Below are 25,347 nucleotides of genomic sequence, written 5' to 3'. Positions count from 1 at the left end.
ACAGCTTTGTCTGTGGCTTGATTTGTCCAGTTTGATTAGTTATTTAAATTGTTGCTCTGCTTGCTTGTAGCTGTTTAGTTGCTGTGGTCCCCAATAATACAGAATGTATTATAAATGTAATTTCAGAAGTAACTAAAGATTTGATCTAATTGGAATTTATGATGTGTTGCAGAGGAGAACAGCACTGCTGTATTTGTTTGCTGTAGTTGTAAAGCTTTGGGGGGAGGGTACGATGTAGAAGAAAACAATTATGGAAAACTCCATTCATTATGCATATAAAAAATATTTACTAAAAAATCATAACTACATACTGGAGATTTAAGTGTTGAGAGACAAAAAAAAATAAAAACTTTGATTTTATTACACACGATTTTAATTTTTTTTTCTACAAAAATAACTTCCTGAGTCATGTTGTTACAGTTCTACAGTAATGGTAGAAAATATTTAACTCTACATAAAATATATAAAAATACTTATCGGAGTATTTTTTTAAAGGAGATTAACTAGTTGAGAATTGGTACTTAGAAATGTTTATTTTCTAAAAGAGGATGTGAAAAGTCAAGATTTAAAACTATAAATGTGAAGAGAAGACTCAGGGGGAAGCACATTAAAATGGAGGGGTCAACTAGGATCAAGACCATGATGTATGAGGCTCTGCTAATATGCCAAGCTGTGGGTAACTTTAACATAGCTTTACAGTCTAACTTGGTATAACTTCAGAACTATTTTGCCTTTCTCATGAAATAGTGGGATTTTAATCTAAATCTTGGCTATATGTAAATCCTTCTGAAGTGATTGAAAGCAGCTTCAGTCTTTGTTTATCAGGAGGATACTCCTCAGCCCCATTAGTCTTCAGTTTCTTGTAATTCGTATGATTCCATTCATTAGTAAGGATTTTGGAGAACATTTTCTAGTGATTGATGTACGCTGTACATTACCATGTGAATTTTGTACTTAGAAAAGGTGAACATGACCTTGTTGGGTAACCTCATTAATAACCTCATTAGTGTGCTAATACTTCTTAGTTTGGAAGGTTAAATTAAACACTGAAAGAAGAGCTTAAGGAAATAGACATTTATGAATTATTTGAGTTTCAGTTTTAAAACTACAAACCTCTTTAAATGTCTGGTTTTTAAATACAAGACATCAGTCACTGCAGTTGGAAACTAATTTTGGTGAGAGAAATCTTAAATGTTTAGTCATTAATTAGCTTTTAAACAACTTTTTTTTTTGCTTGATATGGTAGGTAAAACTGACTACATTAGAATGATAACTGCAGAATTGAAAGCTGGAAATAAGAATAACATGAAAATGCTTGGTTAAATAGTTTCAATTTAGTTTTGTGGAAAGATAGCTTAATGTTACTTACTTACCTGGCAGTAATTGCAAATCACTAAAATAATATTACTAAGCTATGCTTTCTGCTTTTAAAGTCATACAGTCATAAGATAACTTCATTGCCAGGAGTCTGTGTTGTACAGTTTGCTAATGTATGATAGCACTGTAAAAGATCCAGATTTTGGTTGGAAGAGTTTATTTAAAACCAAATGTATGTAATTTGAACTTCATTTGTAGCCTGATAATGCAACAGTTACAATTATAAAACTTCCAAAGGCGTTTTTATGAAGCTATCCACAGAGCTAAAACTTTTAAGAAATACACGGTATAGATAAGGAAGACCTTTCTTGTCCTGACTCTTCTTTTATAGACTGATAATTTTCTATAAATCACACGTAACTTAAAGTGGTTCTTTGCCAAAATAAATATTTTAGTATATTTGTAGTAAATTTATATTTGAAGATATACATGTGAAGACTTTGGAACTGAAACATTTGAAATACTTTTAGTGATAGGTTGAAACTTGAATTCTGATATCATTTGCTGTGTTGAGAAAGAATACTTGGAGCACAAAGTGACAAATACAGTGAAATGACAAAATGATGTTATAAAAAAAATGAAGCATCTTATCACTGATTTCAAGTTTAGTCCCAGATATTAGGGACCATTGATTTCTTGATTGTAAGACAGAGTTCATGTAATGGCTTCTGTGCTTTCTCCAATTACTGGTTTGAGGCTGCTTGGAGGCTGTATACACACACAGCTGCAGTATCTTTTCCTTGAACCAAAGCAGTTTGTTGAATTTAACTTACACTGGGGAGACTAACTGGTTTGAATCCTCAGATCAAGGGAGAGCAAATATAATTTAGAGATGCTTCTGATCACAGCCCTTTCTTGATATCTGTGTTGTACATGCCAATTGTAGTTTCTAGGCAACTATACATAATATTGCTGAAATAAATTTTTTACAGACCTGTGTTTTTTCACTTATTACTGATGTTTTCCTTTGACTTTCTTGTGATAAAATATAACGGGGAGGGGATGATGATGCTTTCCAAGTGGATAGATATTAAAATTTTCAGCAATTGTGGTTTTTTTTTTCCTTTTTTTTTTCTTTTCTTTTTTTTTAATCCTAAGCAGATTCTAGAAAACTACAATTTATATTAGTTTGGAGATGACATCTGCTCTTCCAAAAATGCGTAACATTATTGGCCTCCTACTGAAGTACTAGAACTCTTGCGTTTATGCTGTGGGAATGTATAGAAAACATCATCAAGAATAAGCTCATTTCATTGAGCTTTAAAACACCCACAACTATAATATGACGATCTCAGTAAAAAGTAGCCGTAAGTGAAACCAAATTGGGTGTCCATAAACCCCAGGACGGATGAAAAGTTATAATTGCTTCACAATTAATAGGTAGAATTGCCCTTGGGAAATTATTTAAGAACTATTTCTCACTTTCTTAAATATCTTCCAGCTTGTATTTATCTGATTGACCAAGGATCATACTATCTACTTTTAACTGCGATCTGAAGTTACGTCCCTGCTGAATTGTGAAATCGTGTTTTATGAATGAGGATTTAAATTTATTTCACAATAATATAGCAATAATATAAATAAATAGAGCTGCTGTTGGATCATGTTCTTTTTATTGTTTGTAGACTCCAGAGAAGAAACAGTCAGAACCTTCCAGAGGAAGAAAAAGAAAAGCAGATACTCAGAGTGAAAGCAGCCAAGGTAAACTAAGATGTAAAAGAATTAGAGAGTTACTGCATGTATTTCATCAATTTATAATCCACAAAGTTTTGAGTGTTAGCCTTGAAAATTCTGTATTTTTGCTTGCATAGGACAGGTGTTGGGTTTTGGATGATAAATTACATATACCTCTCCGCACACACACATTTGTCACTGAAAGGGATGGGCAACTGGGCTGGTAATTGCCCGTAAGAATTGTGTGCTACTGCATGTGTAACTTGCAGTTATGATACAACTCTGTATACTTTTTAAGAATTGTAGCAGTTCTTCTCATCCAAAATGCTGGTTTGTATTTCTCTTCAGTAGGTAAGGGGGAAAAGGGATTACAGATTATAATATTTGATTGCTTGGTTTTTGGATATATTTAAAAACTGAATTTTATTTTTGCTTTTCTATGGATTATAGTACAGTGTAGTTTTCTAGAGGGATGGGGAAATCAGGATGAGACCGATTTCCAATTTAATATTTATAAAGCATAGCTTCTGTTGTTCTTCTCTTTAATGTGACTTTTGGGGGAGGTATGGTGGAAATTTAACCTCAAAACAAAAATTCATCAAAAAGGGAGAGGAAGTAGTTTTGATAACATTTATATTAGCTTTTTTTTTTGGTTTGTAACTGAGCTAGGAAGTGTCACTTCAGATGCATATCAATGGGCTCCATATCTGGAAGTCTTCATGATGCAACATTCTATTAGTAGAAGTATTATGTAGTTTGGCTAAAATTAATTTCTTTGTAAGTGTTGCTTCATAGAGACCTGCTTTGTTCAAAGAACTTGAATGAAATTTCCTACTTTCATTGTTCTAGTAGCCTATCCTTCCTGCTACCAACGAGAGTTGAAATTAGAGATGATAGAAATTTTAGGAACTTTCTGGCATAGACAACATTGATTATAATGTCTTATAATTACTGTTTTGCTGTCAGCAGCAGTGAAACTGAATAGTCTGCACTGCAGTATTCTCAAGGAACTGGCCTAGGAAACTGCAGTATATTGGAGTGGTACAGTACAGTTGAAGCACAGCAAATACTGTTATTGTATTGAAAAAAAGGAACAAGAGATCCATGTCTTGTACATTGCATACCTAGGATTTTGACTGTGTGATATGCAAAATAATCCATAAATGTTGAAGAAAACTATTGTTCAGAATGTGGAGGTAATTGGAAAGTGGGAAAACATCAGTGTATATTTGTTCATAATTGGCTGTGCCAAAATAGTTTGATATATTTCTTCAGCACAGAGTTCTGTAACATGACATAGAATAGATTTTTCTATACTGAAAAGGAATGCAGTCTGTCTCATTTGTCTGGATGAAAGGAAATTTTAATTTGATAGAGCGATTTATGACAATTAAGCATGAAGACGGAAGTCACTAGCAGAATTATAGGGTAAAGAACTGGCTAGAGGGCAGTATCATTGATAGGTACACTAACTGGATAACTACTGGAGGAATTATCTGTGTGCTGTTCTAGGTCTTTGAATTATTTTATCTAAATATTTCTGTTAAAAGTCTTTACACAAAAAGGGCTGCCACATGTTTGTGTTTCTTTGTGATATTTCCGCTGCAAAGTTATGCAGCAATGCCAATATAGAGGCGTATTGGACTAGAAAGAATTCTTCAGGGCTGAAGCAATAGAAAAGCTTGTAAATCTTTGCTAAAAAGGCCAAAATTACTTTTTTGGACCTATGGGTAATAATCTCCTAATTTATCACAAAAACCCCAAATCTTTCTATAAAGAAAATAGCTTTGAACAACAGTCTGTTTTCAAGATGCCTCCTAACAGGTAGTCTGACTTATACAAGAGACCAATACAGTCTAAAGATTTATCAGTCATCTTGTGGCCAAATAGAAGAAAGCATTTATGCCATTGGGTATGGCATTGGTACGATCTCTAGAATGTCATATGCAGGTCAAGCACTCACGTTGAAGAAAGGTTAATTTACATTGGTGCTCCTGAAGTCTCAATACTGATTAAGATAAAAGAAATCCTACTCTCATTCTGCTCTTTATCTCCCTAGTTAACCCTGTGAGTTAGCCTCTTCATAATCAGGTTGGGGGGAATGGAAATACTTGTCATCCTCCGTGCCCACACAGCTGTTGGCATTTAAGGGAATGCTGGGGCTGAACATTTGGGTGCAGTAACTCACCTGGAGTATATAATTTTGGTATGTTGGAAGTGGGTGAACTTTGAGTTAGTGCTTGAAAAGAGGGGGGACTTAGTGCTAAAGGTTTGATCCTTAGGATGAGCAATGAGTTTCCTGTTATCTAGAAAAGGTCTAGGCTTGCTGCTAAGTCTACACTAATCTGTTTTAGGAATTGAAGTGTGACTTAATTTCTGATTTCTCAATGAATGGAATATGCAAATCTCTTTGTTGTGGCCAATCCCTTAATTATCTACATGGGGAGATCACATATTAGCACATCAAAGAAAACCAATTAACAAGTGGTGAGACTTTGCTATAAGTACTGTATAGGTGAAAATGTAACACACATCTATAATTAAGTTATTTAATCAATTCTAATGTATTAATGGATTTGTTTCAGGAAAGAATATTGGGGGACGTGGTCACAAGATTAGTGACTATTTTGAGGTAAGGGGTTTGTGTGTTTGTAAAATTTACTTTAGCTTTAAAATACTATTTTAGCTTTTTTTGGATGTTATAAAAGTTTTGCTTGTAATGAACAGGCCTCTTGAGAGGATACTTTTTTTTTTCTTTGTGTAAGTTTATGAATATTAAACCTTGAAGTAGAGATGCAGTGGTCTCTTGGTGCAGCATGAGCTAAAATATAAAAAACATTTTCTTTCACATTTTCTTTAAATGGCCAAAGGCTACACTAATGCAAATAATACAATCTAATTTACAAATTCTGTGTACAGATAAGCTGTATCATTCAGTAGATGTATAATGTATTTTGATAAGAAGATTGACTAATTGGAGGGCCATATCTTCCCTACAGTACCAAGGTGGAAACGGCTCTAGTCCAGTGCGAGGCGTACCTCCTGCAATCCGATCTCCTCAGAACTCACATTCCGCTCCTTCTTCTGTAAGTTTGTGAACTTCATAACTGCTGCAGATATGTTCATAGTTTTAAAGTAGAATAATTGAAAAGGATCTATATTCACGGGAAGAGTTTTCAAAGGAGGGAATCCTGGGAAGGAATTAATCCTTTCAACAGGGGAAAAAAAAAATCAAATATTAAACCCAAAATTTTCTGTTAACACTAGGATGTTTTTTTGAAAACAATTAAAAATAAAATTACATAAAATGTTGAATAAGTGTTAAAATGTTCTAATGATATCTGTTCACAAGCCTCACACAAAAAAGGGGTGGATTTTTGTTACTTATGAGGAAACTGACCCCCTAACTCAGGACTCTAAAAGCTCAGTTTCTGATAAATCATAAGTTTTTAAATAATTGACACCTAATTTGCCTGTATCATTTTAAAATTCTTTTCATTGGTCATGCTAATTATTTTTTTTTCCTCCTCATATGCTAAATTTCAGTGTTAGTCATACCCAAGTGTGATTCTGAATGGCCAAACCGATTTTGACAGTTACAGAAAGGATTTGTTTTCTCTGCTGGTAGACCTCAGCTTTTATTCCATGTACTTTCAACTTCATCCAGCCTCTTATTCTTGCTAACAGTATGGAATGTAATACAGATTGTGGAATTTGGCTTGAAAATGGTCTCATTGACAGCAGAGGGGTTTGGGAAGTTTTAGTAACGGAATTTGTGTTCTGATTTGTGCTAGCTTTCCCTTTCTGGTTCTCCCATCAGAAGTAACCACTCCAAAAATAACTCGCGTTACTTTCTTTTAAGTTGTGAAAGCTTAGAATCAGAAAAATAAGTCTGTGTGAGACTGACGTCACCTTATGTCAGTCTTGTATTGTCTTATATCTTTCAATGTGTTTCTCTAAAGTGACAATCTTAGTTTTCTCAGAGAACATATTGCATCCTTTCTAAACTGCAAGTGATATACAACAGCATAGTGATAGCTCTCAATGCAGTGCTCTTAGTATCTTCTGTAATAAAGATACCCTGTTTCTCTATTCTATATGATTTTCCTGCCAAGAGTTGTAAACAAGGCTGTGTTCATGACTGAATATTATAGTTGTATCTAAAATCCTCTGTTTTTCTGCATTCCAGGTTCGACAGAATAGTCCTTCTCCTACTTCATTAGCTTTTGGGGACCACCCTATCACGCAACCAAAGCAGTTATCTTTTAAAATTACTCAGGTAACTACTTTTGAGTAGAGCTAGCCTGTATCATTTCAGACTGTAGGAAAAACTGATAGATATGTTTGTTTCTTTGTCTTTCAACTTCTTCTAAACTCTTAAAGGCTTTCAAAAGCTTTGCTTTTTACAGTCTGCCAAAACATTTTTCTTTTAAGTTCCGCAGCTCACAATTTAAATCTCTCTGATTAGTTTTGTATTCTGCACCTGCTCTGCTTCCAACATTGCACTTCATGAGCAGTTAGATGACCATGTTGTTGGTAGGCTTTTGCTCAAGATTTTAGCTGTTGTGTGATCTTAGGAAGTAGAGACTGCTCTTTCAGGCAGTATTTGAAGTGACAGCTGCTGTTGTCATATTGCATTTAAAATCTGACATTGAAGAAGAAAAATGAGATGGTAATCGAAATGATCAAGATACAGTTCTGTTATGACTTTTAAAAGCCGCAAGCAACTGTTTTGTCCTGTCTGCCATTTCTGACGTGGTCTGTTCTGTGTTTCACAAGTTAGTCAGAACAAGGTTACTTCACCTGTTGGCCAAATACAGAGAATTTAAAGTAATTAGCTGACATTTACATTCTTGCCTTGTTTAATGTGCTTTTGTGCTTTTTTGTGAGCAATAACTTCTCGATTAATGATGAAATCTTTTAAAAGTGTAAGTGGTTTCTCCCAACTGTTCACAGTCATCCTCATGAAGAGGGAATGCAGTTTTGAATAAGAACCTGCCATGTCACTTTGAAAACACAGGAAAATAAGATATGCTGGTCTTGTTGAATGTTTTAAAGTAGTTTATTTCTCTACGTAACATGAGAAAAATAATGCTGTAATTGTTAAAAGAAAGGATAAATATTTAAAAATATTCTTTTTAGACTGATCTCACAATGCTGAAATTAGCTGCACTAGAAAGTAATAAAAATCAAGACTTGGAAAAGAAAGAAGGTCGTATAGATGACTTACTCAGGGTAAGTGTTAGACATGGGGTAAAGATATTTATCCAGAACAACAGGCAGTGAATCTGAGGCAAATACTTTAAATGTTTGAATAATCCTTGTTTTTAAAAATTACCCTGGAGTTACCTAAATTAAAAGGTGAAATGATTTTTTTAATTTTTGTAATTTTTTTTCTGAAAATATGATAAGTCTATAAAATGAAATGAATAAGGTTGGGGATTTTTCAGCTTCTGTGCTACAACTCGTTAACGATGAAATATGTTTATAGACTTTCTAAAGGTACAAAGAAAGATGATGCTGTTTTGCAGGCAATTGATTAATTCCTCAAGTTTATAATATAATTGTGAATAGCAGTTATCAGTGGGACAACTGTTGGCAGTTTCAGAATGGAGCTGATTGTGACACAAATTACTATGGGCAATAAATAACTACTTTTAATAAGAAACTTATGCTATACTATGCTCTAAGACCTGTTTTCAGAAAAAAAATCTTAATGCTTGTGCTCTTGGAAGAAATGTTGGAAAGATGATATCTAGAAATATGAAATATGAAACAAAAAACCTGTATTCACAAGTTGTAGTCTGTTTAGTGTTTATATGTAGACAAATACATATTAACGCGTGCAATCATACCTTATAAAATGGGACATGGAGACTGTTTTAGCACATGTTCAACAGTATGGGATAGACAAACCTAACCTTTTTTTTGAAAAAAAGAAAAAAAAATCATTTAGACAAAATAATATTGCTGGGTTTTTTTAAAGTAATGAGTTAAATTAAATATAATTGTAACGTAGGGAACTTGTTAATCTTTCTACTCAGATAATTGAAACTTTTATTGTTGTGAATTTTTTGTTTCCTTTTAAATTAAAAATTAGGATTTTACTTAACTTCAGTGATCAAATATAAAGGATCCAATGCGAACATTAAACTTTGTTTAACACTGGAGGACTGGAAAAGTGATTGGTGCAATACTTTTTATATATTATTTATATGCTGAATGCTCTGTAATGCAGAATGCAGCTCAGTGTAAAGGAAATAAAAAAGGAAGCAAGAAATCCTTCTACAGATTGGGATAAGTCTGTGAAATGTGATTTTTGCCTGTATATGTTTATGTATGTTTCTTACTTCAGTCATGTGATGGTAGATACCTTTATTTTCTTGACAGCTGATTATAAAAATAATGTTTTGCTATATCTTTTCATATTTTGTATATATTTGTTAGGCTAACTGTGATCTTAGAAGACAAATAGATGAACAACAAAAGCTACTTGAAAAATATAAAGAAAGATTAAACAAATGTATTTCAATGAGTAAGAAGCTTCTAATTGAAAAGGTAAGTTTACTGCTTTTAAAATGTTTGTGATAAAAGCCGTGAGGGTGCTGTAGAACTCCATTACGATTCCTTCCTTTAACTTTTTCACATTAGTCTCTGAGACTCAAACTTCATGTGCCTGTTCTCTATCTGGCAGTAAGTGTTTTTATAAGCCTGAATAGGCAAAAGTAAAATGTTGAGCCTTTTTCCAATTGTGGAAAATGTGTCTTTTAATTTAAGGGAGGTTTTCCCATCAGGATTAATTCAGATACAGCAAAGCATAAAAGATAAGAATTTAGGATGTGGCCAATTTTCTGGAAAAACATTAAGAATAAGATTATGTTCAGGTTTTTTTTCATCCACTCTAATCTGCTGTAGGGAGGAGATGGATAAAATCTCTTCGTGAGACACTTAAGCAGCCGAGATAATTATTGATGTAAAATGTTAGAATGCTATGTTAGCTCCGAATTAATAGAAACAAGGAAATGAACGTAATCATTTACCTTCATACTGCTATGAAAGGAATATTTATTTCAAATTTGATGCCAAGTATGTTTAAACTTGCATCAATTTCTTAAAGTCAAGGATACCTTGTTCCTCTCCCTCTTCTTTAAAATAGCCTTATTTAAAAAAAAACCACAACACACTAACAAAAAGCGAATAGAAAATCAGCTTATTACAAATTAGGATACAAAAAAGTTTTAAGGTAAACAGCCAAGTCTGTTCCCTGACACTAGCTGTTAGATGCTACTGTCAGATACAGGGGCACAAACTGATCCGTTAGAGGATTAGGGAGAGTTTCCTGAGTAGCATGCCATAAATAAGTTATTGCAGTCCTTTTTAAGTTCCAGCATGAGGGGAATGCAGGGAAAAGACGGCATCAGATCTGTTCAGCATAGTGCTAGGTGGGTACCTTCAGACTGAGAATGTCACATAGGCCATTTTTTGTGAAAGGCCATGCAGGCTGCCTCTTCAGTCCAGAAGTCTGTTTGCACAAAGATCCTTGATTCTGTCAATGTCTCACATTTGGCTTGTGTGTCTGTGTGATTTTGGGCTATAGGCATTTCTTAAGAAGCAAGCATTTGTAACCCTTAGAGAAGCCTCTGTCCATCAGCGATGTTCACAATGCTCACTCTTCCTGTGCTGAAGCAGGCTAAGCATACTCAATCATTTATCACATCCCAAGGATACTTGTGGTAGTAGTGACTGGTTCTGAGAAGGGCATCTGCTTCTATTACTGCAGGTGGATATCTGATTGCAGTTAAGTCTACCTGCAGTGCATTCCCACGTAGAGATGCCTGAGCTCAGTTTGGTACGTGTAGTAACATAGATGCTCTGTCAAGGGAGTTCCCAGGCTAAGTATCTTAGGTGTACTCTTTCTGATGTCTAATCAGGCTTATTTATGTCTGTACGTGTCTATTATACTAATCTTAATTATGTGTCTGTATAATGCTGATACTCTTACCCATTTTGCTTTATTTACAGATAAAAATATTTTGTTAATTATGAAGAACAGCAAACTTTATAGGAAAACTGAGTCAAACTCAAATTATTTTTTTTGGCGCACCAATCGTCATTAGTACCAATTCTGCCAACTGCAGACGTTTGAGTTCTGCAGAAATTAGAATAAATGGAGTAAAGTAATAAAAGATATTTTCATCTGCTCTCCTTTTATTTCTCCCTTAAAAAGTTGTTGGAGGAAAAAAAACTGTTTTACTGACTTTTTGAACACTTTAGTATTACTGAATATGAATTTTTTTTTGTTTTCTTAGAGCACACAGGAAAAGCTGGCAAGCAGAGAGAAGAGCATGCAAGACAGATTACGCCTGGGGCATTTTACAACAGTTCGTCATGGTGCTTCATTTACTGAACAGTGGACAGATGGCTTTGCATTTCAAAATCTTGTGAAGTTAGTAAATGCTATGTTCTTAAAATTCTCACTAATTGTTAGTTCCCTCTAGTGGATTTTTTTATTACTAAGGTTCTAGGATTGGAGCAGTTTTTCAGACGTTTTATTTTGCTTTGCCTTTTGAAGACTGAGAATACAGTACAGAACTCCCTTAATCAACTGAGAGAATGCTAAGGCTGAATGTCTTTGAAAGACAGTTTGGTTTCACTTGATTTTAACTATCCTTAGAAAACCATGAATGTACTAAATGAGCAGCACATAATTATTCAGCTCAGCTGGTAGAAAGAGCTATGAAACTAAATCAGGGATTTTTTACGCAGCTAACCATGTATCACTGGTGATCAGTGGGGCAGATGAGGTCTGTGAAGTTCTCATTGGTCACATAGGTGCTGCCTGCACATCCATCACTGAAGCAGCTTTTTCAGACATCCAGCTCCTCAGTGCCATGAAGGAGGAGCAACAAATCTGGCAATCTCAAATAGGGTCTAGTGCAAGTGGATGGGGGAGAGCAGCCACCTAGAGAAGCAGTGCTACAACAGGTATTTCAGCGGAGATGGGGACAAGGAAAAGGGCTCTGGGAGACTATTGGAGATGGTAAAATAATTATGCAGTGCCTTAAAATATGTTCTTTGGTAATGAATCTGACTCAGTCTTTTGGAGATATATATGTGTATATATATATATAAAAGTAATTCACCAAGATTTTAGTTTTTGAGGGGCAATATGTAGTCTTAGCATTATGTGATTACCTAGGGCATTGCTTTTTTTAAGACAATCTTAAATACAACCTGTATGTGTCTTTTGCATAAAAGTTGTAATTCTTTGCCATATAACCAAACTAATGATTTATTGGGGAGCAGTCAGATCAAATTCAGTATGTGGCTGATAAAAGTCAAGTAGTCTCTATTGACTTTGTTACATTTCTTTTGATGGTATAAAAGAAGGTAACCACCAGCTCAGATACTTTTTGGTTTTCTGTGCAGAAATATGTGTAACCCTTTCAAAAACAAAACACACCCCACACCCCCAAAACAAAAAATCCCATCATGTATTTCAAAAGTAAATTGTGCCAAAACTTCACCAAAATGTTTCCACCTCATGAAGAACATTGGTATTCTCTTTCCTAGGAAACATTTTCACAAGCACAGTAGGTTTTCTAAAAATTTCTTAATGCTTTACCATTTAAAAAGATAGTTCTTTTAAAAAATGCAAAATGGTGAAACTTTAACAAAGCTTTTTTTGGGGTTTACAGGCAGCAAGAATGGGTGAATCAACAAAGGGAAGACATTGAAAGGCAAAGAAAGCTCCTGGCCAAGCGAAAGCCTCCAACTACAAATAATTCTCAGGCACCATCTGCCAATTCTGAACCCAAGCAGAGGAAAAATAAAGCTGTGAATGGGGCAGAAAACGATCCCTTTGTTAGACCCAATTTACCACAGCTGTAAGTTTAACATTTCAATCAGTCTTTTACATAAATTCTCAGATATTGTCTGTGTGAGTTCTATTCAAATAACAGCATAAAAAGACACTCAGTATATTCAGCAGCTACATTCTCACTGAGGACTTGCTGATGTTAGGGAAATTTGCACCACTGCCTATGAAGATGTCATACAGTTGCCCAATTTATTTTTGGTAAAGTCACCAGAGAAAAGCCCATTCTGTGTTTATGCAATGTTCCTTGTGTTTTCCTGATCTAGAGGAGTACTTATTCTGGTTTCCTACTCTTGTAATGTATCTAATACCTGTTGAACTTTTCTTGATCCACAATGGCTTAGGAGCCTGTTTTTTAGTTAGAGATCGTTTCATTTTCATATAACAGTCTGTAGCTGACAAGAAAAGCTTTTTTCAACCTTTACTATTTGAAAACATATGTCTAAAAACAATTGGAAATCTTTTTTTTTTTCCCCCTTCTGAATGCTAGATGCTGAGAGGAACTGTCAAGAGCTACTGATCCTGTTTCACATATTGACAATGTTGGTTTTTTTTTTGTCATTTAAACATAAAAATTGAGAGCTATCAAAGGTTCTCAATTTTCCAAGTGACTTTTTTTTTCTGCAGACAGAAATTATATAATTCAAGGCACAGACAGATGAGTTCTTGACATTTAATTTGAGTATTTTAAGAAGTTGCTGCTTGGAGATACTAGTTATTGCCCTTGATGCTAAGAGGCTGCAGCTGATAGTGTATCTGTTCCTAGTCAGCTTAAATAAAAAGTAAATAACTAGGGTTAAAAAGACTAACAAATTAATCTGTGTTACTTTGCAGAAGTAGGCTATGTGTGTTGAATATAGTCAACTATCACCTATCACTTGTGGAGGTAGTAATTTGTGCCTCTGGGGGTGGGGGTTAAGTAAATTATCTGGTTAGATAGGCAAAATATGTACGTTTGGACCATCAGTGGGAAGACAGCTGCATATGTTTTGCATAATGCATCATTCTTTAAGTTCACATTGTGAAATTGTTTGGCTGTGACAAAAATATCATGAAAATACAGTAGCAAGGCTGGCAATGTAAGCAAATCTTGATTAGTGTTACTTGTGTATTTTGGTAGAGAGCTGAGGAGTCATCACTCAAATTGATTCTTTAGTAATACTTAGTGCCTACTCTTCTTCTTAGAACATAATTAATACTTCTGAATAGCATGGTAATGATCACAGTCCTGTTAAAAATACCTTTTTGTTTGAATGTAATACCTCTTGTTATTAAGTAACATTTAAGTAATGGAAAAGACCTGAAAAATTACATAATTTCTAATTTGCCAGCTTTTGGCCATGTCTTTATTCATGTTAAATTTCCATAATCTTATTGCTGTTTTAGGAGGTGATAAAATACACGTTTGGGAAAAAATACAGAAGACATGTTCTAATTATTTAGTAGGACGAGATGAATTCCTGATAATAGACTTCTGAATATTTTCTGGTGTTATGCAGTTTTAAATAATTTCCAAATTACTATCAACTTTTCAAATTTTCATTTCATTTGGCTTAACCAGTTATGTGTTAAATGGCTTGCTGGTTATGGAATTGCCAAGAGAACAATGAGAATTGCCCTTTTGTATCTAATGCTAGCATAAATGTAAGCTGTTACTGAATCAAAACTGTTTTGCCTTTAAGTATACTAATTTGATCATTTTATCATCTAGATAGGAGATTGCTTGCCTATATGATAAATTTTGTTTCAGACCTTTGAGAAGGTTTGTAGCATGTCCTGAAATCACAGAATCATTAAGCCACATCATGCTCTTAGGCCTTTACTTGAAAGGTTTATTTAAATGTTTGTATTTAGGATTCGTTACAATTTTGTATAGCAGTATTATGTGTTGACTCCTCTCTGCTTCTCAGTATAGAATTAAATGTTTTGTGTATCTTGGTAAAACAATTAATTGTGCACTTTCATTTTAGAGTAAATGTATCATCTGCTGTATGTGATTCCCTTCTATTACATTCTGCTTATCACTGTTCCTATGTTACTTCAAAAGTAATAATCTTAATTAGTATAGCCAAATGGAAGATGTTCTGTTTATATGAGGCATGGGGAAATGAAGAGCTGCTTGAGATTAATGAAGTAAACCAGTAGTAAATCAGTACAACATATTTGCAAGTGATTAGGCAGATATTTTCTAAACAAACAGACAACTTACTAGCAGTTGTTAGCAACAAGTGTCTCTACCACTGTGGTGTTTGCTTTAGAAAATGTCTCCAGCTGCAGATATTGACAAGACAAAATGATCTATAGCTTTGTAACAAGGAGTGTTATTGAAGCCCTTTCTGAAAACAGGTGTTAACTGTTTTGAAAGTTTTGAATGGAAGGTGTTGCCTGAGGCATTGTTTTAGTTTAGCTGAATATACTATGGTCTCTGACATGAATTTAAAAGCAAAATTCTTGCACTGAAGTTATTAGTATAAAAGTGGCCATCTGCCAGTGTCCTGTGAGTGAATGGTGGGTTTGGTGTTTAAATAACATGCAACAGATGAGTCTAAACACTGTCCTGGTTTTCCATCACTCTTTCTCTTTTTGTGGCCCAAACAAAAACTAAGAAGTAGTTTCAATTTTGAGAGGTCTCTTTTCTACTGAACAAAGTAATTTTATTAGTCTTAAATCAAAGGAATAAATTGAAATTCATTTAAAGAAAAAAACATTTATTTGAAGCAGAGGTTGCCGCCTTAGCCCTGGAGAAATCTGTTTGAAAACTCTATTCCAAATTCTTTGGAGACTTCAGAGATTATAATGCTAGTCCTCACTTCTTGGAAGCAGCTCTTATTTAACTAGACAATTATTTCTAGGAGCAACGTTTTACTTAGTTGAGGTGGTGTAGTCCTTCCTGTGCAGCTTCAGCCCTGTCAGTTGTATTCACTTCCCACTCACCTCTTCCTCTGCTTCCCAGTTCCTCCATGGGAGTCTGCATGCATCCTTGTCCCTGCATGCAATTTGGAATAGGAGAGCAGAGGGAGCTGGCAGATTTTGTTACTGTAGCTGAACAAATGCATCATTTAGAGGGAGCATTCTGTTCTGTATGGAACAAATAAAAATACTTTCAGAAACTCTTTAGGCTGAAGTGCCAACAGTGCTTCTGGGCTTTACAGGACAAGTAAAGACAGCTCCTTTCCTGAGGCAGTCTCTTTCTAAGGCAAACGTGGAAACAATGGGTGAAAAGACCTCATAGAAGGCTTTGACTTGGTCAGTGTCTGCCTGTTCTTGAAGAAATTCGAGGAACTAGAGTGAGAATAAGGTTGGACGAAAAATTGAGTGCTTTAGAAATTGCAGACAAAACCTTGTATTGGATGTGTGTATGACTGTTTGGGGGCATGACTGCATTCTGCTGTGCCTGTGTATCCAGGATGATTTTTCAACTGGGAAAAGGTAGGAGGAGAGATGGTTGTAAATGTGCCAGGCTTGATAGTCATGACAACCAAGGAGCACATGGCCATTTGGGTTTTTTTGTCTTGCCTGTACCCACTAGTAGGAGTGTTTTGATCATAGAAGGTTTTGTCTGAACTTGTGAGGAAGAAGCGCAAAGAAGATTGGTTATGTCTACCCATGCATACTGTGTCAAAGCCTTTGAAATTTGGCTATGAAAACATTGTTAAACAACTGGGAGGCCTATTTTTCCTAATTAAGAAAAATGTTTAAATTGGTGATAGTCAAGCTTTTCAGACCAGGTAAACTGTCCACTTTCTTCCAGCGACAAGTAAAGGTGGTACCACCATGGCCTGACACGTCACAGGAAAATTAAACTACATGCATGCAGTATGTCCAGTCTCTTTTTTTTTTTAAATTTCAGGAGTTATTTGAATGTGTGTGATAGTTCATTTGGCTTTAGACAGTTAAAATACGGCATTTATTGCACAGTAATTTTGAGCGGAAAAGATCACGGTCAGGACCAGACTGTTACCAGATTAATTCATGCAACCTACTCCCAGCTACCCTTCTTCCCCAACGCTCCTCAGATTAACCTCAAGCCTGACTATCAAGCTTAAGTTCATTTAGTGGATGGCCGCAGCCTGTATCTGGCCAGTGTCCCTCCCCTGTGCTCCTCAACGTTTCTTCTTCGGCATCTCATGAGACCCGCGTGTTTCAGGTGATGGAGAGCAACCTCTTCTGTGGGAAATGATAGAGTCTTGTAGGTGACTTCTGTTTTCAGAAGGTGCCTCCAGTGTGCTGCTGCCCTGCAAAAGGCGGCGTGTGGATGCAGGTGGGAAGCGATGGGCTGATGGGAAGCAGTCTCTAGGCTGGATGTTTTCAGCCTGTGCAGCCGGGTGGTGGCCTATAGCCAGAAAACAGACGACATGCACACTGCTATTGTTTTATTGCTATTTGTCCTATGCTATTTTAATATGAATATAAAGCACAGTATATTTATAGATAAAAAGTAATAAACTCCAACTTCTAAAAAAAGAAAAAAAGTAAATGTTTCTGAATGTGAGGGAGTAAAGTTTTGTTATTCATAAGTAAATGAACAAAATCCAAAGTGACTACGTCTATGAACAGTTCAACTGTTTGTATGCCTTCCTCCAAAATGTGGTGGTCAGTCACGACAGTTTCAAATGGCTGTGAATCATTCTGTGTCTCTAATAGAGTTAGATTTGTAAGGAAATAGAAAAATGGAAAACAGCAATTTATTGGGATATAGCATGGAAATATGGAAAGAGTGACTTTGAATCTTAATGTTTTCAATATGACCTCTAACTTTTACTCTGTGCTCAAGAGGGCTGTTTAAGAACTTTTTGGAAGGCAATACTTGCTAGAGCTGTCTAGGCACTTTGTCATAGTTCTGCATAGATAGCTGAGGTTTTATAAAAAGGACCAGATTTCCTATATTATGTTAGGTTTTCAGGGGATCTATGGTTTTTAGGGCTCTCAGTGAAGTTCATGTCATAAACTTCGTATTTTCAGTATGTTTTACTTGTGGTTCAGCTTTGCTAAGCCACCAAAATATTCTTCTTTCTGAGAAAGACAAACTTTACTGTCTGCGTTTCCGGAAATGCACAAACCTGTAATTTATATTGCAGACAAGAATCTGGAAAGAATAATTTTCAACCTCATACACATTGGCATTGATCCTTTGCCTTTTTTAATTGAGAACTTAATCCATGGTAGTTTGCTGTTTGAGTACAAGTATTTAAAAAAATGTCAGGGATACTGCCGTGAGTTGTCTAGCATGGCCTTGTTGCTCTCTTTGGTAGGTCTAGCAAATGCATCAGAGCACAAATGAGAGCAATGTTTTCGTAGGTTTCTTGCTGTTGTCTAAACTGTACAGGGAATGCATTGCCAGCGTTCCTATCTATTGAGACACCCTATTTCACATTTGCTTTAATGCCGCTTCTTTTAAGATGTAACTTAAATTGTCTAAACCCAGAGGAGATTCTGCCAGGAAGAGAATATAAACGTTCCGTCCCAATGTTTGGTACTAAGGGACCTTTTGCCTTTCTTGGAGAGGCAAATTTCCTCACTCTTGCCTTCAGAGTGTTTGGGGATGTCTGACTGGAATACAAGGCTACTTTTAATTCCAGTAGGAAAAAAAGGTGCAGGGTAGCTTTGTATGATGCTTTTTAAAATACAGGATCTCCTCCTTCTCTCATTCTTACAAGATATGGTCATGGGTGCTTTTGTCACCTGATCTGAGTATTTTCTATACATTAGAGACCAGAAGGTTGGTGACATAACTGCAGTCTTGTGAAGCTGTTTCCAGGTCCTTGGAAATTTAGGTGCTGTAGTCAAAAAAGAATCCAGCAATTTCACTAATACTCATGGAGAATATCTAGTCAACTCAGTCTTCTGTCCTGGCCAAGTCAGAAAAGGGGCAGCAATATTCAGTATTTATGAAATCAGGAATAAGAAAGGGCTGTATGAAAGCTTCAGAACCACCAGGTTTTATCCTGAAAAGATGCACTCCTTTACTAACAACTTTTGAGACCCAATAAATACAGGGTTTAGAATTCTGAAAACTATGGCAAGCTTCGTCCAAATTTAAAAGGGAGGAAGAAGTCTTACAGTTTATTACATTTCTGCAAATTTTATCAAAGTTGGCATTTGCTGTAAGAGAAATCTGAATTGGTGTCCCTCACCTCTGGGGAAACTACTGGTGATTGTCAAGACACTAGTTCCTTAGACTTGCAATACGAACTGCATGTATAGCCTTCTAAACACTTTGTGTAACTTACCTTCCCAGGACAGTTGATAATTGAACTTGCAAAAATATGGACTTTGTGAAAATGTGTTATGCTACTAGTTTTAGCTTTGCATCATCCAAGAAATAGTAGATCTAGGCAAAACAATAAAATGTTTGTAATTTGTTCATAGGAATTTGTGTGAATCCTTTCAAGGAGCCCATACCTCTTTCTCCTTCCCCATGCCCTGTTCCCCTTCATCATACATCTATGGTTTCTTCTCTGGAACTTGAAGTCACTTTGGTGTCTTTTCTGTGGTGGTTTGTCTTCTGTGTCTTTTTTGTTCATTTGTCGATGGATACTGCGAGCAGTCAGTTCATGGGTTTCTTAGTTACTAATCCGTGTGAACAGTCTAGATTCTCTGGTTGATAACTGACTTTGCATCCTAGCAAGTCTACGGATGGTGAGGGACCACTGAATTAATTGTACTCAGGAATCTTTTCTTGAAGTAAGTTGGAAAGAGAACAAGCAAAAGAGTTGCATACCAATTCAAAACTGAATTTGTCGTCTCATGCAAAATGTACTGTTAATGAACTTGGGATGTATGGTTTTGCACTACGTTCTTTAAATCACAGCTCAAAAATCCAGTGTTATCAGTCTTGTCTGGTTGGTTTCTGGATCTCCATCCTTTGGTTCATTAAGTGTTAGAGTTGGGAACCAAGCAGTGGAGTTAGCAACAGCTAAAATATTGGGATGGTGATATGATTCAGGATGCACCCAGATAATCTAACAGGCTGAGAGAACAGAAATGGTCCAGTGGGAGAGGCAGTTAATATTCCAGAATACCAGACACACAGGGATTCTGTAAGTACATTTTCACCCTGAAATTACAAACCAAGATACTTATATGGTTCAAAAATGTAGTTCTAGTATTGTGGTAGTAAATAATTAACATTTACTGTATTTACTGTAGTATTTAAGTAAGAATGCTATTGTTTTGTTTACCCATATAAAAGCTATAATTACATATATGTTTTGTTTTGTTTTTCAGTTTGACTCTAGCAGAGTATCATGAACAGGAAGAAATTTTCAAACTTAGATTAGGACATCTCAAAAAGGTATGTATATGGTCTGTTACTCGATATTTTTTTTTTATCATGCCCAAAATCATAAAAACTAGTACTGTCAAAATAAGGAGAGGGCTTGTTGAGAGCTATCTGATTAGAAAACATGATACTAAAAGTGATGTACAATTTTATGCCTACTACTGGCTTTCCTGTTGGGTTTTTTGCACTACTTTACTATAAATGCTGGGAGTACAGGGGAGTAGTAGTGAGTCCATCCAGTGTAACACTGTACTGATTCCTTGAATCCTTGTAACAGTGATGATGCCACCAATACTGCTCTTGTTCCAAAGCTGAGGAAGTGGGAGTCAGCCAAGTTTGATATATGGGCTTTTTACATTAGTTTTTGACCTTTAAAAAGGTCCAATTTACAAAGCATTGTATTTCTGAATGAATATCATGTTTTGGTCTTGTACAGTATCCACTTCGTTTGTTATCAGTTAGCATACCACCTACCGCAAGAGAGAATATAATTTTCCTACTTTTATGGAAAATCTTTTCTCCGCATCTTAAATTATTTTTGCAGTCAGATATTTTACTCTAGTTTTTGACTTTTGAAAAAAAAAAAAAAAAAAAAAAACAAAAAAAAACCAGTACTTTTTTTTCTTGAAGTCTAATAAATTTTAATAAATTTGTGTAATAATTATGATATTAACAAGCTATTGTGTATTCAAGCAAAGCTTTTGAGGAATAACCTGTGAAAAGGAATGACAGTTGAAGCAGGCAGTAACGCTTCAACAAGTGTGAAAGGAAATCCACTGCGCAGTAGTTCTTGAGATGTTCGTTCAAAACAGGTCGTAGTGGTTTTCCTCTTGAAACATTGCAAGAGTGTTTCAGGCCTGTTGTCTTCAAATATACATCACCTGTTATAGTAGGATTTATAACAAACTGAACTGAGCCCCTGATGTTGTTTTTAAAGAAATGTGGTAGGGAATCTGCATAGAAACTTGTTGGCACTAGTGAAGTAGACGGCCCACATAGTTCTTCATTGTTAATGCTTTAGAAGTAGCACCAGCTTCACGTGAAGTTCTGTTATGAAATTCTGTAGATTTTTTTCCCCATGCTTTAATTTTTTTGAAGTCTAATGGAAATTTCAAGTGACATATGAGGGAAGGTGTTACAAAGCTGTTTAATACTCAAATTTAGTTTTCACGTTGAGCATCAGTGCTGGGATACTCGGTGTAAGAAGAAACTTCCTTGACTAAATGCCAGAGGGGAAACAAATGTTATTTCTTAGCAAATCATGTTTGAAAATATCTGACAATAATAAGAATACATACTTGCATTTTAATTTTTACCTGCAATACTTTGTCATTAACTAAGAAAAACAATTTTGTTACCTTCTTTTTGCGTGGCTGTATTTCTTCCCTAGTCCCTCTTTGCTGATTACATTTTTTTCCTCTTTCCTTCTGCATATGCTGTTTTGCTCTCTGCTCCTCTTCCTTTTCACTCTCCAGATGCTTTCCTGGTGCTCTTATTTTTGGTGCCCTGTACATGCTGCCACCACCAGTTTTCTTTTCCTTCTGCTCCCCAGGAAATTCTTTTCCAGCTAGCAGCTTTGGTCCTGGAGAGAGGCTCTTGTTTTCTCACTTCCTTTTATATAGCAGTGACCTGAGGCAGCAAAGCTGGTTCATTCTTGCTTAAAGGTATTCACAGCCTGAGTGTCCTAAATAACAGCTGGAAACAATGCAACCAGCCAGTTCTCTTTGGACTAACATTGGCCTATGAACCACATTTTGAGAACCACTGAATTGCATAATATATGAACAAAAAAGCCCAAAAGAGGCATAACTGATGGATTTTTTTTTTTTTCAGCCTTTGGGAAGAACATAGACAATTGTGTATAAGTGTGTGGCCTTTTGAGGGGGGAGAAGGGCTAGAATTCTTTATAAATGACTGTTGAGTTATGAGGAACTGCATATAATTTCTGGGTATTTAATAGAGAACTGCAAGGATGACTCTAAATATAAAAAAAGAGTTTAACGTTGTACAAACAGGAAAAAAAACACAGCTCACCCTTGACATTATATGTTAGGAAAAACAAATGGTCCACACAGATCTGCTGCTGTTACTTAGTTGCAACTTTTAATTTATTAGGAATTTGATTTTTGTTTTCTGAATGGAGGTTCATCTAGTGTCTTGTTTTGGGATGAATTTTTTTCCATAGTTTATGGGGAGGGATTCAGGATATCCACTGCAGTCACTGGTCTGGACTCCTCAAGTCATTGGAAATGTGATCATTTAATGTGTGTTTTAGATTATATAAATACAGTTGTTGTTTCAGGATGTGGTTTTATGATATATAATGTTTGGAAACACCAGCTTTACAGTGTTTTCTCTCCCCTCTGCTGGCTTCTGCCTCTATCCCCGTGTGCCATGACTTGTTGCCCTGTTGCTTTTACCAGCACCACCAGGTTGTGCAGTCACAGTATAAATTGGGTTGGAGAACTGATCTAGCTTCTTTCAAAAACCAAACATGTATCTTTTTGTGAGGCTTGTGGGTTTTTTGTTGTTGTTAAAAAAAAAAAAAAAAAAAACACAAACAACAACAACCAAAAAAAAGAAAGACTGATTAGTTTTCTAGTTTGGTTCACCATGTGTCTGTACCAACATTTGGCTGTACCAAAATAACAAGAGATGATGTGGGGCACTGCTTCCACTGGTGCTGCTACTAAAAAAATACGTATCAGATGCCAGGCCTTCTTTTTCCTTTTCAGCTAGAGTAATTCTGTAATTATGAGCTTTCTGGTATGGACTAATTTTGTCTCCTCTTTATTCAGACTTTCAAGTTCTAGAGGTACTAACTCTGAAATGAATATAACCCTTTCTACAGTGTCTTTCAATGAGTATACATTTTTCAATTCGAATATAGATACGTAGGTTTCCACAAATTAGTCATCGTGAATTCTTTACTTTTTTAGAGAATCTGAATAAACAACTATTTCAGCGGTCTCTTAAGTGCTGAAATTAGTTAGGGAATGTGCTCATACCTGACATGGTTCTTTTGAAATTACACTCAAAATCTTGGGCAATAAACCTTCTGCATTTGTAATTTTAATAAGATACAAATGGAAAAATAGTTTTAAATTAGCTTGGTTTTGGTGTCTTGTATCAACACCTTAAGAATGTTTCTGCTGTAATGACTTATTCTTTTATTCTTTTTTTTATTTGCACTTCAGCCTCAAAATATTTTAAACATCTTTTTCTTAATTTGTCGGTTTGTACAAATCTATAACTGCACATATCTCAGTTTTTTCTTCTTTGTACATCAATTTCAGACCGCTTCCCAGATAATTTCTCTCTTTGGCTGAGGTACAAAACCCAGCTGCCTCTCATTTCAAATAGCATCCCTACAGTGCAGAACAAAACTGTGAACATCCCATTACCTGCAGGTTCGTGGACAGAAAGGTTCCTTGAAACGGGCTTTTGCCTTATCTTTCTGAATTTTTCTGGCTTTAAGAGAAAAGCAGTGCTTTCTTCTAGTTCAGCAGGGTTTTGTAATGTAATGTTCCTCCATCACCACTAGTATTGATGCAGGGGTAAAAATATCCTTTTCAAATGGGGAGTAAATGAGCTTTTATATTTCATTCTTTTCATTTGCAGGAGGAAGCTGAAATACAAGCAGAACTTGAACGTTTGGAAAGAGTTAGGAATCTTCACATAAGAGAACTGAAAAGAATAAATAATGAAGATAATTCGCAGTAAGAGACTTACTGTCTTAATTTCGCATGTCTATTTTTAAAATAATGCTCTAAAATGATGGTTGGACTCGATGATCTTAAAGGTCCCTTCCAACCTAGATGATTCTATGAGTCTCTAAAATCACATTTTACCTACAGAAGAGAGGCTTGTTCATTTTTCTTTGGTTCTCTTTGTTTATGTAGATATCCTAAACACCAACTTATTTAAACTTAAAAAAATAAAATTACTTATAATATGGTAAACTTATTAATAGTTTTATTGAATAAGCAAGAAATAACATATATACAGAGCTTATAGTGCAGGAGAGCTAAAACTTGCTAGACCACATTAATAGGCTAAAAAAAATACTTCTAATGGAGCCTAATGCAATTCACTTAGCTGACAATAATGCAAGAAAATGGTGAGAAGGTTCGATGCAACAGCAGCAATTTTGTGATGCAGTTAAAATTAGTTGTGGTTTTATTGCACTGTAAGTTCATTCCTAATAGGTACAGGTACCTAGTAGGAAAATGACAAATGCAAAGTCTTTTGTATTATGTTAAATGTTACTCTGTACTTCAGCTTGCGTGGCAATGTATCATAAGGTTAAATTGTTATTTAATATGAGCTATTGCTGTGTAGATTTGAAAGTAATAATTGCATAACTTAAAAAAATTAGTCTGTTTTCCATGATGGAGAATACAAACACTAACATTACAGTTTCACCAGCACTTTAAGCTGGCACTGTTGCTTGAAAGGAGCTGGTTCTGCCTATCCCTGACTACTTCGTTATGCCCTTGCCCTGTTCCCTTTCACATGCTTGTAATGGCATTTCTTGAATCAGTTTCCAGCATCTGTTGAGTAAAGTTAAAACCAGCTCCTGTGGTTTCTTTTTCTGGACTAATTTTAATCCCGGATCAATTTCGTGGTCTTGTTCTTTGCCCCAGTTTCAAAAATGCTTATGCTGCCATGAGGAGAGAGGGCAGTGCAAGGCTGGAATGAGCAGCCAGGGGGAAGGAGATTATGGGACTGGGCTGCTTTGTGCACTAGTAAATATTTAGGAAACATCAGCCTTAAGACTTCAGGATTTTATTTTTTACTTTTTAGACACAATAGAATTATGTATACACTAAGACTTTTAAACAATAAAGCAAAAAGATGTGAAATTGTACTTCACTGTTTTAATGGTCCCCATATCTACCCTGCAGGAATACAGAAAAATTTTGTTACCATTTGGCTGTAGGACTGTAGTGCTAATTGATAGCTAAATTGGTGTTGTGTTTTGGATATGAAAAATAATGCGTGTTGATGCTTACAATTCGATGACAGAATATTTTCTTTTAAAAAGAAATGTCCTACAACAAATAAACAGGCAGTTCTTTGCAGGTTAAATGATAACCTTTTTTAATCTTCAGTGTTAGCATTAGGAGAGGGTTTC

General features: G+C 35.4%; 1 protein-coding gene across 1 annotated transcript in view; it reads left to right on the top strand.

Moving 5' to 3' along the window:
• Window positions 1-25,347, top strand: part of TLK1 (tousled like kinase 1) — a 72,931-nt gene that overhangs the window by 35,123 nt on the left and 12,461 nt on the right. The window contains exons 4-13 of the mRNA XM_082483549.1: window positions 3,003-3,078; window positions 5,637-5,683; window positions 6,051-6,137; window positions 7,241-7,330; window positions 8,194-8,286; window positions 9,499-9,609; window positions 11,361-11,497; window positions 12,750-12,938; window positions 20,156-20,222; window positions 23,832-23,929. Of these exons, the coding sequence (XP_082339675.1) occupies window positions 3,003-3,078; window positions 5,637-5,683; window positions 6,051-6,137; window positions 7,241-7,330; window positions 8,194-8,286; window positions 9,499-9,609; window positions 11,361-11,497; window positions 12,750-12,938; window positions 20,156-20,222; window positions 23,832-23,929 (995 nt within the window). The remainder of the gene's footprint in view (window positions 1-3,002; window positions 3,079-5,636; window positions 5,684-6,050; window positions 6,138-7,240; window positions 7,331-8,193; window positions 8,287-9,498; window positions 9,610-11,360; window positions 11,498-12,749; window positions 12,939-20,155; window positions 20,223-23,831; window positions 23,930-25,347) is intronic.

The sequence above is a fragment of the Vanellus vanellus genome, assembly GCF_965231255.1.
Source record: "Vanellus vanellus genome assembly, chromosome: 5".
Classification (NCBI taxonomy): domain Eukaryota; kingdom Metazoa; phylum Chordata; class Aves; order Charadriiformes; family Charadriidae; genus Vanellus; species Vanellus vanellus.
Note: the sequence above shows the minus strand (reverse complement) of the source record. Positions and strands in the feature narration are given on the sequence as shown.